Consider the following 17,597-nt stretch of genomic DNA (forward strand, 5'->3'; position numbering starts at 1 on the left):
ATTTTAGGTCTCCTTAGTGCCACACTAGCCTCATGATTGAAGCTTCAGTGGTCAGATCACCCAGCGACTTTCTGTTAGCATCTCTCATTTCCAGAAAGTTCACAAATCCCAGCCCTCTTGGAAGCTCCCTGCAGGGAGTGGAAGTGCTTACCTGTGGCTTCAATGTACTCAATGCATCTTTCAATAAAAATGGGAATTGGCTTCTCTGGAGTCACCACAGTTGTTAAGGGCACCCCAAAATAGTTACTCTCCCAGGTTGCCTTCGTGATGGATGGTCGGGGTTTGGGCTTTGGTTTCTGTCCAGGAAAGAAAAAAAGAAGCACAAAATAAAATGAGTATCATATGTATCTATCTGCAAGGGTTCCAAAGAGGAACTGGCAGTTGGTAACAAAGTGCTGAAAAGATTTCAAGAGGACAAACAGATCCAAATTTGCTCATCTCCTTAATAGCATTTTCTGGCCCCCAAATATCATCACATAAGATACTGGAAAGTTGTCACACAGTCACACCTTTGGTGTGAGAGTGCACTATTAGAACAAAGATGTTTACAAGAAGCAGGCCAAGTTTACTCAATAAAGTAACAACATAATGGCATCCACATCCTCCACTGGGGACACACTGGAGTAAACAGGAAGTTTTCCAAACAATCTACATAATGATAGATGGTATATACTCAGAGATGGCTGATGCTTCGGAAAGTGATGTGGGAGAGTCTTCTGTTTGTGTTGATTTCATTCGTTAATAAAGAAACTGCCTTGGCCCATTTAATAGGCCAGCCCTTAGGTGGGTGGAGTAACAGAACAGGAAGAAGGAAGTGAGGCAGATGGCTCAGACAATTGCCATGCCTCTCCTCTCTGGCACAGATGTGATGGAGCCAGCCGCCAGGTCAGACATGCTGAATCTTTCCTGGTAAGACACCACTCGTGGTGTTACAAAGATTATTAGATATGGGTTAGTCAAGATGTGAGTAAGAGGCTGAAACTAATGGGCCAGGCAGTGTTTAAATGAATACAATTTGTGTGTTGTTATTTCGGGGCATAAGCTAGCCAGGAGGCTGGGAGCGGGCGGCGGGAACACGGCCCAATGCTCCCCACTACAGGAAAGATCAAACATGGGTCCAAAAACTAGTAACTTCCTCTTTCCAGAAAAGAGACAGCACTATTCTGTTAGAGCTGTCTCAAATGAGGATTCCCTTTGATACATTAGCCTGGGGTTAATTCCTGATGTTTCCACATTAGGAAATGGTAAAGCCAACTAATCAAACAAACAAAATAACATAACCCAGGCCCATGCCTATAAATTCAGCCCTTGGGAGGCTGAGGTAGGACTAGCAAGAGTACCAGGCTAGCCTGGGCTACAATGTAATTCTGTCTATTCTTTTAGTCCTTATGTAGCAGTCAACAGGGCAGTGATAGCCACTGAGATTTTACTATGTTACTAAACAAGTCCCACATATACTTCCTTTAAAATCTCACAACCTTCACTTTTTCAAGAAAAAGAAGTCTCCATAGGCCTATATGACTCAATTAGTGATAATGCTTGATTACCAAAACCCATGCTATTTAACAGTAATTACTGAGATAGTCTGCCTCAAAAATCACTCAAACTGTGACCCCCACCCCCACTGAATTTAGTACTTTTATTTTGAAGCTCATATTGGGGGAGGAGGCATGTTTTATACTAATGGAAACTCCCCAAAGCCAAGGAAACAGGGTTTAGAATGTCGATCTTTCTTAAAGTATCTAATAAAAGAAGAGGGCAACAGAATACAGGTAAGTTAGAGCAGTGTGATTCTAATAATCAGTTTTCATTTCCAAGTGGCTCAGCCCAATGTAGCAGGGCAGATGACCCCCTTTAACAATGTGCATGGATTATAAACCTATTTAGGGATCTTTCCATAAAACCCACAGAAGGAGACATCCAACTGAGAGGTCATAGGTCAATCAACCTTCCCCTTTTCTTCTGCCCACTTTCATTCATTTTAGTATTCCTTATAAGGGAACAAGATACTTCCTGTTCAGTCTGAGATTCTTTGAAAACTTCCTGTGCAAATTAGAGGGGTGGGAGTGGGAAGCAGGAGTTAGAATTAGAGAGGGTAGAGGCAAATTAAAAAGTATACTGGGCTGCTAACTGGTAATACCTCAGAAAATAGTCAAAGGGCAAAGAAAGCCTAACCATTTGGCCTGCTAAATAAGTTAATGTGGAGGTTCATGTACCCCCACGTGGCTTGGCCCTGACAAACACATGCTACCGCTCTTGAGGTAAGCAGGTACTGACTTTAGGGAAAAGCAAACTGGTGACTTATGATTCTTCTTTATGGATAAATCTAGACTGTCCAGCAGTGTGTGATGCAAGCTATAACCTATATTTATACAAAGCTCAACATAAAGAGTTTAAGCTTTGCTGCCAGACATTATGTACCAACAGGTGCATTAGTGGCATGGCTGCTATGGGGGTAATCAATTGCTTTCTGATTGGATCTGAGGCCTGCTCCACAGGAGGGAATTCTGGTACTGTAAACCTGGTGACAATTCCAGCTGGAAAAGGCAGGACAGACAACACATAGAGACTCAAAACTTGTCAAAGTGCTGAGAATGAATGACTGTTGAGTGAGGGCTCAGCTCTAAATGGAACACTGATTATCAAACCCCACAAGGTTCGGAGGACATCTTTAAGAGGGAAACAGACAAAATGGAAGAACCAAAGGATGAGGGAAGGGTGCTGTCAAGTGCTGACTTCTGGACAGGACATATCATTGTGCTTACAAAGTAACAGCAGCTATAGTTACTGTATTACCCAAGACCTAAACAAGATCAAACCAATAATACTTCCAGCATGAATGGAGGGAGGGCTTATAAGACTCCATCTAGCTGAAGAGCCTGACAACTGATGGCTGGTCTGAGAGGGAAAGTTAATTTTCCTTCTAGGTATGTTGCTCATGTGCATGTAGGCAATACTAATTGGACTCAAGAGTGTTTAAATAAAAAAAAAAAAGAAAGAAAAAGACAAGAAAGCTAAGTGGGTTGTTTAGGGGATGGGGGGGCTTGGTGAAAGTAGATATGATCAAGATGCATTGTGTGTATATACGTGTGTGTGTGTGTGTGTGTGTGTGTGTACGAAATTGCCAAAGAGGCTGCTGTGGTGGTCCACACCTTTAGTCCCAGCACTTGGGAGACAGAAGCAGGTAGAGCCTCTGTCAGTTTGAGGCCAGCCTGATCTACAGAGTTCCAGAACCTGTCTCAAAACAACAACAAACAACAACAAAGAAAAAAAAGTCAAAGAATTAAAAAAAAAATTTAAAAGCCTGGAATGGTAGTAAGGTAAGGGTAGGCGGATCTCTGTGAGTCCAAGGTCAACTAAAAATACACAGTAAAACTCACACACACACCCCGCAAAGAATTTAACCCGCTGGGGACGTGGTCCAACTGGTAGGACACTCGCCCAACTTGCATAAAACTCTGGGTTTGAAGCCCAGCACCACATAAATCGTGTGTAGTGGTGCACACCTTTAATTACAGCACTTGGATATGGAAGAGGAGCATCAAAAGTTCAAGGTCATCCTTGACTAAATAAGAAGTATGAGGCCAGGTTGGTTTCTATAAGACCCTATCTCACAAGAGAAAAACAGATTTCTAGGTTTCAATCTGACTGATGTGGTTTGGGTCAAGTACTGTATCACTACTATCTATGTTCCTAGCATCATCCTAGTCACATGGTGTTATGGGTTGGCCCTTTCAGCTGATGTGTACTGTTGTAGTCACATAGCCTTGGATCAAGCAATGTTCTTCCTGTAAATGTTTCTGCCATTTAAAAGGTTAGTTCTGAAGTGTGAATAAACAGTGACTGACCATCTGTATTAAGACAAACAAACAAACAAAGACACACACACACACACACAAACCACTTCCATCATCCCACCAAATTTCTTGGTCAAAATGAAGATAATACTATTCCCCAGTAAAACTGAAGCTTCCAAATAAAGTGCTGCTAAGAGAAAGAATGGAACCAAAAAGCAGGAGGTGACCCTGATTCTCCTAGTCATCATTGGGATGCTTTCTAGCTTTAGTTCTAGAATCTAATCAAATTGAAACAATATAATCCTCAAAGTGATGCTCACGTGTATACTTCCAAGCCATTGGCTAGAGCGGTTTGTCTCACTTAAGTACTTTCTAAGCACCAGATCCCAAGTTTCTCTCTTTTTAGTGGTACCAGAGATTGAACCTAGAGCAGAGAGGATAAGCAAGCACTCCACCACTAAGTCCCCAGGATAGCATGCTTCTGCTGGTCATACCCCCAGAATACCCCACTCCCACAAAAAGCATGCATACTAAGAACCCTGGGGCCACTGAGTTGGTCCAGCAGATAAAGGCACCTGCTATTAATGCTGAGGGCCTTTTTCTATTCTCAGGACCTATATGGTGAAGCAGAAAACCTATTCTTTAAAGTTGTCTATCTCTATAGGCACAAGACATGCCTGAGCCTACACAGAAAATAATGTAGAATGAAGAACAAAAGTAGGAGGGGGGAAAGAAAGAAGGGAGAGAAGGAAGGAGGGAAAGGAAAGGGAGGAACTCTAGAGATGAGTCCAAGGAAATCCCACCGAGGTGGGTCTCTGTGTCTGCAGAACTTGTACTTTACAGCACTATACTTTATATAAATAAGTTCTTGGGTTAGGCAGAATGAGCAAATGGATGCTGAGTAAAGCATAAAAGCACACCAACTATCTGGAAAACTTCTAAAGGTAATATATATTTGTCTACTCAAAATTTACTAGGGAAGTCTTTTATTTGTGTGTGTGTGTGTGTGTGTGTGTGTGTGTGTGTGTGTGTGTTTGTGTTAGGTTCCTGTTTATTGCTGTGATAAGACCACAAGCAACCTGGGAAGGAAAGAGTTTTTACTTGGTTTACAACATCCCTATTACAGTCCATCATTTAAGGAAGTCAGGGCAGGAACTTAAGGCAAGAACCTAGACATGAGAACTGGAGCAGAGACCACGGGGAAGGCTCTTCCTGTCTTCTCTACGTTCTTTCTTTCACTTATTTTGGTTTTTGAGACAAGGTCTCACTATGTAGCTAGCCCTGGCTTGCTTGGTCTACATAGCATCAAACTCAGAGATCCACCTGCCTCTGCTTTCAGAGTGCTCAGATTAAAGGTGTGTGATACCATACCCTACACTAGTTTACTTTCTTATGTACCTGAGGACATCCTGCTTGGGGATGGTACTACCCACAGTGGGCTGGGACCTTCTAACAACAATCATTAGTCAAGGAATGCCCTGTAGACCAATATGATGGGGCCATTTTTTTTTTCAATTGATATTCTCTCTTCTTAGATGACTCTATCTTGTGTCAAGCTAATAAAAAACAAAAACAAGAAACAAAAACAAACCAGCCCAGTGTATGGGTGTATGTGTGCCCACTGATGATGGTGGTGTCACATTCCCTGGAGCTGGAATTACTGGCATCTGTGAGCCATCTGATGTAGGTGCTGGGAAATGAACTCTGATCATCTGATAGAGCATTAAGTGCTCTTGACCTCTGAGATATGTCTCCAGCACCAGATGATGATGATGTTTATTATTATTTCAAAAGACAGAATCTTGCATAGTCCAGGGTGGCTTTAAGGTCTTGAATCCTCTTGTCATACTGGGATTATAGGCATGGGGCACTGTCTTCAGCTACTATCAGGCAATTTCAAGATAGAAAAAGAGCCCTAAAGCAGTTATGTTCAAACAGTTGTAGAGCCACCTACTAATAATAGGCTTATTTTGTACAGTAGTGCTCCAGAGATAAGAGTAGGATAAAAGATAAATTAGACTGCTAATCTCTTTCACCTCAAAGAGTCCAAGATCCAGTTTAACCCTCCAATTTATGAATGAGATAGCATTTAGAGAGTATCAATCCCCTTTGCCAGGTGACAGAATTCCACCCCACCTCCTCACATGCATCCTCTTAAGCTTTAAACTCTGGATTAGAGTGTCAAATACATCCTTTAGATAACTGAAAGTTCTCCAGAGTATCATAAAATTAGACAGGGATTCTTGAACAACTATTCTAAACCTTCTTCATCAGGAAGTCAGTCTGTGGAATAAATGCCATGCCAAGTTCTGGGCTGGCTTCTGATATTACCAACACTTCTGGCATCTAAAGGGTTACTGAGTACATTTTAGCTGGAAATGCCATTCTCCCAAGTGGCTTGCCAGATGTCTTGTGTCCCCAGTAAGGCACATGCCCCTCTTTAGGGAATCACAGGGAGCACTCTCACAGCAGGTGCTCTCAACATCCATCTTCTTTTGGGGTATTCACTTAGCAGGCCAAACCAGAAAAAGCAGGAGAGGCCAACCCTAGAATGACCCACACATCTGTGCCTCAAGTGGGTCAAACAAAGCAATAGCAATTCCCTAGGAAGCTAGGTGCTGAAACCTCAAAGCTACCCTGCAAGGCAAAGGTGTTATTAGCCCCTATCACAGCAGAGATCAGAGACCCTGCAGCCAAAGCCCACACTACTTCCTCCAAGATGAAATGTCAATACCCCAGATAAAGGCAGGACCAACTTAAGTCATCTCCTCCTTTCCTTTTAGACAGATGCTGATAGAATAAATAACATCTCCACTTTTCCAGATCTCTTGGTTTCCCTAAAAACAAACTTACAGCTATGTGTACTAGCTCACATCTGTAATCCTAGCACTTGGTAGTCAGAAGCAGGCTGACCGAGTTGAGGCCAGCTTGGACAGTATAGCGAAAGTTTGTTTTGAAAAACAAAACAAATAAAAAAGCACCACTCGAGATGGAAATTTTTAAATATAAAAAAATAAACCATATTAAAAAAAAGGCACCACTCAAGGCTTTCCCCACCCCCTTTCATATTCATCGCTAACACTGTGGTTTTTTTAATTAACAACTATCCTCTGTTTCCAATAGAGCTTCAAAGGGGCCCTTTCAATTAAGTTATTCATACTCTTGGCACTTATCAGCTTATAGCACCTTGATTTAGGGCAAAACAGGAACACAAACCCTGGTGTTACCACCATCTAGCCCTCTTATATGACAGGAAAGGGAAGGTGGCTCTGTCATCACACTGCAGAATGAAGGAATGTGGCAAGCCAAGGATCTTGAGGCTGAATTCTTGGTCAGTACAGCTGGGGGCAAGGTAGAAAAGGCAGCTGGATCTAGGCATAGGTCCATGCACAATGATTGGAGCTAACCTCACATGAGTCGTGCAGAGATAATTTTATATAACCAGGTGGTAGAAGAGAACCAGTTGGCTTAGGAAAGTATCACAACAATTCTTTGTCCTTTGAAAAGAGGACCTGGACTCCCTATTTTATTTAAGGAGCAGGTGTGTGCAAGCTAAAGCAGGTAGTTAAAAGATGTTCTATTTTTATCACCAAAAGCACACTACAAAAGTTCTTTAGGCTTAAAATAAACTAAGAAAACAGGCATGACAGTATACACAATCCTAGCACTCAGGAGTCTCAGGCAGGAGGACTGTGAGTTTGAGGCAGCCTGGGCTACATAGAAACTGCCTTTAAAAAAGAGAGAATAAAATAAACTGAAAATCCACTGGCATGGATTTAAAACAACTTGTTAATGTCCCAATAGCTAATTCAGCCCCTCCATGCCTATTTTGACCTTACTTGACTAGACATTGAAGGCAGAAAGAACAGCACCATGCTGTCCTTAGGAGGGATAGCAAAAAGAAATGGTCTTAATAAAAGTTAGACACTGTTTGAATGAACACAAGTGAGTGGGCTCACTGGTCTAAACATGTGCACATGAACAGTGAAAACTAGCAACTTTCTTGCATATGAGAGTGGCAGCTATAAAACTGGCCTCAAAAGCTCACCCACTCTATTGCAGTGTTGGTAAACCAGGCAATGCATTCACGTGTTTGTTTTTGGGACAAGGTCTCATGTAGCCAGACTAGCCTGCAAGTTACTATGCAGCTGAGGCTAATCTTGAACTGATCATTCTACCTTCACCTCCAAGTACTGGAATTACAGGCAAGTACTACCATGCCCTGCTGAGAAGATATTTAATCTCTCTGAGCCATAGTCACCTCATCTCTAAGACATGAATGTGCTCTACTTCCTGATCCAGCCAGCCATGAGGAAGCAAGTAGCTTCACACTCCCACCCTACTGAGACCACACTGTTCCCATGCCTTCCCCACCAGGATGGACCATACCTTCAAAATATGCTCCAAATATGAAATAATGTTGGGGTTAAAAATAAATCATACAAGTTAAAACATAAACCTATCCTATTTCTGTGGCAATCACACTATAGACTCCATATGAATAGATTCTGGTCTCCCATCCCGACTCTGAATTCCACACTGTATCTGATGAAGTTCTTCCCATGAACTCCCCATCTTCATTGTCTTCTGCTTGGTGCTTCATCCATGTTAGCTTTATATTATCAATTCTTAAGAAACTTTCCTAGATGTCTCCGTTGAGGGTAAACTTTTTCAGTAACCCGTCAGAATCTAGTACTTTCTCACCTGGTAATACTTATGATACATACAAGTTTACATTCAGAACCTATCACTGAGGAACACATGAACTACCTACCATATCTAGGACACCTAAAACACCAGGCAGGAGATAAGTGTTCACTGATGTCTCAGTACTGAACTAAATGCTGCCTTCCTAAAAGGGTGAAGGTACTTGTACACCGATGTCAAAGTACTTCTTTAGAAGAGGTTTTACAGCTCACTCAGTAGGACTAAGCTCAAAAGCATACACTGAATTTTTCTGAGCAAGTTACAAAGAGCTCTTATCATATTCCACTTGTCTGTCAAAACCAATATCCCTCCCAGGGGTGTGGGCAGTCCAACTCCCCAGCTGGTTTTCATTCACACTAGAAACTAGAAACTCCGTTCTAGGCCTCACAAAACGAGAGCTGTGTCTACAAAGCCACAACAACCAACCAATTCACTGAATCCAATGAAATAAGCCAATTCACTGGGGGAACACAAACTGTCAAACTGGTTACTTGGTGCCTTATAGACCAAACAATGCGTGATTCAAACAGTTCACTTTTCAATAGGTTGTCTTGTCATGTGGCAGCTACAGTAAGTGAAAGATTTTTCTTTATCACTGTTTTGTCTTTTTATTAAACACAAGAGTAAGAGCGTATCTGACAGAAGGGTAAATAGTCAGTAATATCTAGCCTTTAAACAGTGGTCAAACACACCAAATTTCAGCAAACTGAATGAGCCCCAAGAGCACAATTGTGGAACAAGGCTCTATGGCCTGCTTTTTGGCTTTAAAATAAGAGCTGCTGGTCCCGATCTCATCTTTGCAAATGCACAGCCTTGGGAGACAGAGACATGAGCAGCAGCAGCAGCAGCAGCTTTAGACAAAGCTCTATTCACAGCCACCCAAGTGCAATCTTGGAGTTTCAATTTCATTCAGATGAGTGCGGAAGGCTCCCACTGAGGGTGGGCTGCTGAATGGTGCTGTTGGGAAAACGACCCAAGAAGGAGCAAAGGAGCATTGGCTTTACTGTCTGTACTTTCATTAGAAGAGATGAAAGCATCCCTCTCTCTGACTAAGGTACTAATCTGGCAAATTAGGAAGAGTACAGAGTGGGTTTTTTTTCCCTTTCCCCCATCACATTGGTACTCGGAGGAGAGCTTCTCTTCATTAATGTGGTTGCCAGGGCGATTACAAAGTAAGCATCTGAATCACTGTGGGTTTAACCTTGCACCAAAGAGGAAATGGCGTGGTCAGGAGGCCCACAGCAGCCTCCTCCCTGGTATAGTGCCATGTTCCACCTGCTGCAGAGGCATGTCACCTTATGCCATGCTTCAGCCTCATCCCTCTTTCAAGTCTAGCTAGTTCCATGGTGAAAACAACACAAACTTCTGGCCCACAATACTCAGCCCTCTGAGGATCATGTTCCCTTTTACAGAAGGTACCAGAGGAGGGACATCATGTGCTCAAGGTCCAAATGAGAAAGCAGGGAATTGGGACCTGACCCTAGGACCTCATTCCCAGGGCCTCAGCAGCTAATATCAACTCACACTCCACCTGGGCCATCGTAACATTAGCTCTGCCCACAGGTCTTCCCTGGCATACAGATGACCTCTTCACAGCCACTGTGTAGCTCTGGCTACCCTACCTGGGTACTATGGCCTGGGTGAGAAGCAGGGGGGTGGGGAAGATGGGCACTTCCCCACAGTTTGGCCTGCAGGAGGGTCTGAATTGTTTTCTACTGAAATCTAGAATGCCTTTCCCCTCACTTCAAATAAATGCTGTACTGCTTTATATTTTCATGCCAATAAAAATCAAAGGATAAATCCCCCACGGAGGGTGGCTTGCACTCTCTGCCCTGATGGTATCTTGCTCTTCCAGTAAAACAAGTGTCAGTCTGCATTCCCGATGGCAGCAGTAAGAACAGGAGGCCTGCTCTGTGGCAGAGGCTTTCATTTTCTCTGCAGGGATGACAAAGCAGCTCTGCTCATTCCAAAGAACCACTCTCCAAATCAAGGAAGCACAATGCCAGCTTCTACCCATTCTTCCCTAAGGATACTCCTAAAATGACTGCTGGCACGCCATGGTTCTTAGGCCAGAGGAATCATTTCTGTCTGATTTGGAAAGGCGTGGCCTACATAACTCAAGACAGGCTGGAAGCTGGTACTTCTTGCCTGCTGATCCAGCAGCTGGGGACATGTCTGGTCCCCAGCAGGGATACAGCTCAAGAAGCAGAAACTGTTTCTTCTGAGTAAAGCCTTTGTCACAGTGAGATCTAGAAATCATGTCTTATTTGACAATTTTTTAAAAAAATTATTTATTTTGATTGTTTTGAGAAAGGTTCCATGCTGGCCTTAGGTTTGGTAGGATCCTCCTGTCTCTACCTCTTCAATGTTGGGATTATAGATGTGCACCACTGCCCACTCCCCCACCCCCCCGGACAGGGTTTCTCTGTGTAACAGTACTGGTTGTCCTGACCTCACTCTGCAGACCAGGACTGCCTCTAGCACACTTGGTTTCATGTGGTACTAGGACTGGAACCCAGTGTTTCCCAAAGGCTCAGCATACTCTCTACAATTGAGCTACATCCCCAGTCTGGGATGTTTTCAAAGCATCATTTGCAGTATTAAAAATATTGCCAGAAGTCAGAAAAAGACTTATAATTCAGTGTGCCACTTTCTTAATTCCCAGGTGTGCAAACACCCCAACTAATCAGAAGACTGTCAGCATTCACATAAGCTTTTTTTTTTTTAAATCAGGAGTGGAAGTGGAAGAAAGCCAAAATGTTCAAAATGCTCAGATTTGGTATCATCAAATAAGAAAACGGGGGAAATACAGGGAGGTTGGTTAGTTTTCTTAATAAGAACTATTTTTACTGGGTCTTCTTTCCAAGTTTTGAAGAACAATATACAAGAGGCAGACATGACCCCAGAGTAGACAGATAAGCTGTAGAAAAACTAAATGCAAAGAATGTAGTGACTCGAAAAAGGGGCCCACAACTCACACAACACGGCTCTGCCCTTTCTGATACTACAGACAAGGCTACCATGGAAGCCTCGGCCAGTAGTGACTGAAAAGCACTCTGCATGACCAAGAACAGATGGTGTCATGCTCCTCCACCTCCCAGGGCCCAGGGCCACCACAATGGCCTCTATGCTATCTCTCAGTACTCCAAATACTTTTGATATGGTGTGTCTTCTAAGACATTCATTTCTGGCAACTTCCCCCTCCAAGGTCCTTATAAAGCCTCACATGAGTGACCAATCTCTGTGTTTCCTGGCAGGGAGGAGAGTGAGCACAAACCTGTATATATCCATGTTAGAGTCTAACCAAGATGTCACTCTCTGAACAGTTCTAATGGTGAGGGGAGTGGGAGGGTGTGTGTGTGTGTGTGTGTGTGTGTGATACTTTGTCTCAAAGCCCAGGCCTAAGAGGACAGGGAACTGCCTCTAGCTCTCTGCATTGTAAACACCAAATTGCCATCTACAGCAAGAAAAGACATTTTTATCTGCTACTGACATGTAAAACACTACTAATAACTTCTTTCTTCCCTTGTTGGTCCCTGTCCCTGTCATGCCTGTGGTCCCTTCAAGTTCAGAGACTCACTAATGGAAGAAGTGACTGCAGATGGATGAAGGGATGTAAAATCTCATTTTACAAAATCCCATGCTGAGATTTTTTTGGGGGGCCATTTCCTCACTTTCACAGATTTGTGTGTGCAGAGAACTGATGTGGGAGAGTCTTCTGTTTGTGTTGATTTCAATCCTTAATAAAGAAACTGCCTTGGCCCATTTAATAGGCCAGCCCTTAGGTGGGTGGAGTAGACAGAACAGGAAGAAGGAAGTGAGATAGATGGCTCAGACAGTGGCCATGCCTCTCCTCTCTGGGCCAGTCGCCATGAAGCCAGCCACCAGGTCAGACATGCTGAATCCTTCCCGGTAAGACACCACCTCATGGTGCTACACAGATTATTAGAAATGGGTTAATCAAGATGTGAGAATTAGACAATAAAGAGGCTGGAACTAATGGACCAGGCAGTGTTTAAATGAATACAATTTGTGTGTTGTTATTTTGGGGCATAAGATAGCAGGCGGCCAGGAGCAGGGCAGCGGGAACACGGCCCACTGCTCTCACTACAGAGAACCACTAATGTAAAATGCAGTACCCTTTTGTGATCATGAGAAAGCACCATTTGAGAGCCATATAGATGATGTATGTTCAGGCCAAAGGGTGCAAATCTGAAGTCTTTAAGGGAGGAAAGAGTACCTGTAATGTCACTGGCTTGGCCACTTGTCAAGACAATGAAGAGCTCTACACCACCTGCTCATTTGGGTAATTACTGTTCTAGGCAAAGGCAAGCCCAGGATATCTATCCAAGGTGCTAACTACATTAGAACTGCCAGTAGTAGATATCTAATGCAAAGGTTGGTTCTTAACATAAGGACAAAGAATAAATGTACTCTCATGCTTATGCGCTCACATCCATTGTTTTTTTTTAAAATCATGTTGTTCTTGAATAGTTGCTATCATCAATCAAATCTCAACAAGATGCTGTGCAATCCCCTACTGACTCATCCCAAATTGAGTCTTACCTTGGTGTTCCTCCTTAGACTTCGAAGGATATTCCTCCTCCTAGGGTCTTCATCTGTTTCATATGGAATGACAGCATTGTCCCCTTTATAACCCTGGGATGCCTGATCCTCCTCTTTCTTCCGGATGGGTCCCAGCTCGTCATCACTCCCCACACTGAAGCTGGTGCGGTAACTAGCAAACCGCCCCAGCCGGGTGCATCTTGTCCTGTACAGCACAGGCTTACTCACAGCTGATACCTTGCGGCCTCGCTCTAGAGAACTCGTGTCCATTTCACTATCAGAACCATTGCCACTGCCATTGGACTGGGCTTTGTTGATGTTCCGAATGGTGATGATCTTGCCCTGGGTGCTGTCGTGGGGCACAGAGTAAATGTTTTCTTCCTCATTCCTCGGCTTGACCACAGCATCTATTGGCTCTGCATAGTCAGAAGGATCAAACCCATCCTGAGGCAGCCAGGGGCTAGAAGACACAGACTTCCTCTGTCCCTCCCGATGGCCTTGGTCTAGGTAGGACAGATCTTTTGTGATCTCAAAATGGACAGGAGGCTTTGGTTTGACTGGTGGAGGTACTTTGTTGTTCAGTTTACTCTCAAAATTGCTCATTATGAAAGATAGCCCGTCATTTCCCTCCAGCTCCATAGAGAACTTGGAATGGTCTTTGGACAGGGAGGGTAATGTGGCATCTTCCCGAAACAGGTGGTATGATGGAGGCTCCACATCTTCTTCTGAGTCCTGCAAGTTTGAGTTGCAGAGTGGTGACCCAGCCCTGGGGGAATTGAACACGTCTTCAGTGGTGCTGCAAGCCTCAGCAACATTATCGTACATGTGTGTGGCCTCGATTATGTTCTTTTTCTCTACCACATCTTTAAAAAAGGGATGAAAGATCTCAAGTTTATGCTGGGGCTGGCTACAAGGGATGCTTGTGAACCTCCCATCAATTTCTTGTGCAATTTCCTCCCCCTCTGTCAGTTGCTCTCGACTTAAGTCATTGTCCAGGACATCTATAGCGCCATCAGTGAGTGCCACAAGCTGGATGGGGATGATATCCTGCACTTCACAAAGAAAGGCACGCAACATTGCCAAAGAGGCCTTACGTTTGGCTGAATAAAAAACAATGTACCCATGAACCAACCGGCTCTTTCGGATACTGAACGAGGAATGGTATGAAAGAACAGATAGCTCAATTCGCTTCTTGTGTAGTCCAATTGGAAGTTCAAGTAAAACAGAGTTGCTGCTCCCACAGTGCGAAGATTTACAAGTTTGGGACTGCAGGACAGGAGAGAGTATGTCATCTGCACTAAAGGGATCACCACACATCAGACACATGACAATTCGAAGGTCCACATCAGCCAAGTCTTTGATACTAGCAGTGGAGCTGACCAGGTTTAAGTTACGCTTAGAATCCAGGAGTCCCTTCAGAACTTGACTGATCTGCTTCTCATTAATGTTGCGTCCGTAACCAATGCCAGCAGAAGCAGGATCAAGAAAGACACACTGTAATTTGCTAGCGATCTGTTGGCCTTGTTGTATTAAGCTGTGCAGAGTTTCTCCACTTGTGTCCCCTCTCTTGTTAACTAAAATTAAGGTCAAGGGGAGGTGAACTAAGTGATTATCCCGCCTGCCCAGTGTGGACTCTCTGCTCTTCTCTATACTCTCCACCACATAGGACAAAGACTCCTTTGAATTGTAAAGGCAGAGGCAGCCATGGGGTTGGAAGGTTGGTGTCTGGAAAGAGTTCACAGGGAGCCTGACATTCCCCTCTATTGGCCTCAGGGAAAGCTCATACATTTTACCATCTATCACATATTTGTCATCATTTGTACAAAGAGCTCGAATTTCATTGGCCAATTCTCGGGCAAGGCCATCTTTGCCTAAGATAACCAAATTGATTCTATCAATGTTGGGGTCAGACAGAGAGTTCTTCTGATTCCGATCAGATGGTCGGATAAAGCGAGAACTAATCAAGTGCTCAATCTTAGCATCCACACAAGCTGGGCAGCTTGGGCATGTCTCCTTTGTGGGGTGGTACACAAAATGAATGTGCTTCAGGATGAGAGCATCACGCTCTGCTTGGAGCTTCTGTAATGCTTTAAATCGCTGCTCTTCTCCCAAAACATCCTGGATGACACCCATCTTTTCCTTGCTGGGTTTGGCATCTAGTTCCAGCTCATAAAACAATTCTGAGTACTCCAAAAGCAACTCCTGGAACTCTTCCTTTGCTCGGTCTATAATCTGTTTTTGGTGCTTGCCATAGATGTCCATATACACAGATTCTTCCAGCCACTGGTAAAAGTCTTCATTCATAATAAAACTACGAGCCTCTTCCCAAGGTTTCCCAGGAGTAATGAAAGGAGAGGTTTCCAGGTTTTCTTTGAATGCCTTTCGCATCTCAGCTCTCTTCCTCTCATTCCTCAGCTTCTCCAAGTGGGTCTCATACAGCTGTTCGGCAGGGACGGTATCCATCAAGTCAAAGGGAATCCGCTCGTTTTCCATGTTATCAATGTGGCTGGTGGCATCCCATGGTGTCTCTTCAAGCACAACAAACCACTTTAAGAACTCTGGCTTGGTCTCTAAGAGTTTTTTGGCTTTAATGCAGCTCAGGTGGTCTACTTCATCTAGATTAGGTATGAGGGCTTCAAAAGCCAATGGCAGGGCTGCCAGGTAAAGCTTTCTCCGGCGCTCAATATGCTCGTGCTTGAGGCGGTGGATGTGCTGCAGGAAGAGCTTCTTGGCCTTCTGTGTCCCTTCCAGGTACACATAGTCCTGGTACTCAGGGGATGCCTGCATCTTTCGGCTGACATTCAGCCAGTTCTCGTTGTGATTTTTCACAATGCGGCTCACCAACCACTCATACTTGTCCTTTGCTGTAGCTATTTGCTGACTCTGCTGCTTGAGAGCTTCAAAGTAAGGAATGATTTTTGTCTTTCCTCGACTCTTATCAATGAGCTGCACTAAAGTACTGAAAGCCAAGTCCACATTCACATTGGATCTTGCTGAGGTCTCTACAACCTGGAGGTTCTTTTTGCTTAAGGCAAAAGTATGTGCATCTCTAATGTACCGCTCAACACCCTCATCACACTTAGTCAGGACTACCACTATGGGCTTTTTAGTTTTTGCAAGTTGATTGTAGAGATTGGAGACAAACTTCAGCTGGTCATCGAAGTTCCTGTTCATGCCCCTGCTAACATCGATGCCCAGAAGGAAACCGTCAACCAGCAGCTTTCCATCTGGCATCTGTTTCTGTTCAAAGTCCTGCTCCAACCCCAGCTGGTCAGTGCAAAAATACATGAGTTTTTCAGCTGATGCGAGCTTGGTGGCTGCAGCTCTCTTGATGTAGGGCTGCAGTGCCGTGCTTCGATGAGGTTGAAAAGTCTGATCGTCAATGAACTCAGTCTGCTCCACTATGTGCATCTTACATTCCACACAGTCCTCCAGGGAGCGGCTAACTTCTCCCCAGTAGAGAAAGTGGTCATTATTGACAACCCGTCCACCAAAGTCACTGGTGCTGAGGACAGAAGTGTGGTCCAGGTGAAAATCATCTGCACTTGGGCGCACGAAGCGGTTACACAGACAAGACTTCCCAATGCCACACTGGCCTTTCTCCTTCTCAGTCCCAGACAGTCCCACCACGCTGATGTTGTAGGTGGGAATTCGAACATCTTGCTTTCTTGCCATCATCATCTTCGAAACATCCTGCCACAATCAACTACTTCCGAGATCAGATTAGTGTTCTGCAGTAGAGTAAGAGGGCTTCTCAGCAGTGCCAGGGGAGGCCAGCTGCCCAAGCAGCACAAGTGTCAGGTCCCATAGTGTTCTAAACCAGTATGATGTCAGTTCTTATTACTTCTCATCGCCAAATAGCCAACATGTCTGCCTAGATGGAGGGGGTAAAAGAGAAAACATCAATATCCAAACTCTACTTTAACTACTGAATTATAATAAATTATAGATAAAAGTTCCCTCTCTCTCTCTCTCTCTCTCTCTCTCTCTCTTTCTGCTTTTTATTGAGACAGGGTTCCTCTGTGTAAAAGCCCTAGCTATCCTGGAACTAGCTCTGTAAACCTGTCTGGCCTGAACTCACAAGAGATTCACCTGCCTCTGCATCCTGAGACAATAGAAGTATTTTTTAATCCAACAAATATTTAGTAAACCTAATGTTTTTAGTAAGTCTTATATTGGGTGAGTGATTAAGGCTGACATCAGAGTTGTTGAGATGGTTCAGAGGGTAAAGAAAGGGACATTTCACAAGGGCAACGGTGTCATCCTGAAGGAGCTCCTATGAGTAAGGTTTTAATCTATGAACCAAAGAAATTGTACAGTAATAAATTACAGCTCACTACAAAAAACATGAACTAAAGCCATATAGTTGGATCAGATGAGAGCTATGACGGAAAGTATAACGTTGGGAAATCTTGAGGGGCAGGATGTTGAGAGATAATTCAAATGTCTCCTAAAACTGCCTATTAATTATCAGGAAAAGCTCTCAATAGTAATTATAGTGGAGAAAACAGACAACACCTTCACGCG

General features: G+C 43.8%; 1 protein-coding gene across 1 annotated transcript in view; it reads right to left on the bottom strand.

Moving 5' to 3' along the window:
* Arhgap35 (Rho GTPase activating protein 35) overlaps positions 1-17,597 on the bottom strand; it is a 112,314-nt gene that overhangs the window by 46,077 nt on the left and 48,640 nt on the right. Inside the window, exons 2-3 of the mRNA XM_038338960.1 lie at positions 13,071-16,944; positions 152-296 (exon numbers count right to left, since the gene is read on the bottom strand). Coding sequence (XP_038194888.1) covers positions 152-296; positions 13,071-16,751 — 3,826 coding nt within the window. The 5' untranslated portion in view covers positions 16,752-16,944. The remainder of the gene's footprint in view (positions 1-151; positions 297-13,070; positions 16,945-17,597) is intronic.

Source organism: Arvicola amphibius, chromosome 8 (genome assembly GCF_903992535.2).
Source record: "Arvicola amphibius chromosome 8, mArvAmp1.2, whole genome shotgun sequence".
Taxonomy (NCBI): Eukaryota; Metazoa; Chordata; class Mammalia; order Rodentia; family Cricetidae; genus Arvicola; species Arvicola amphibius.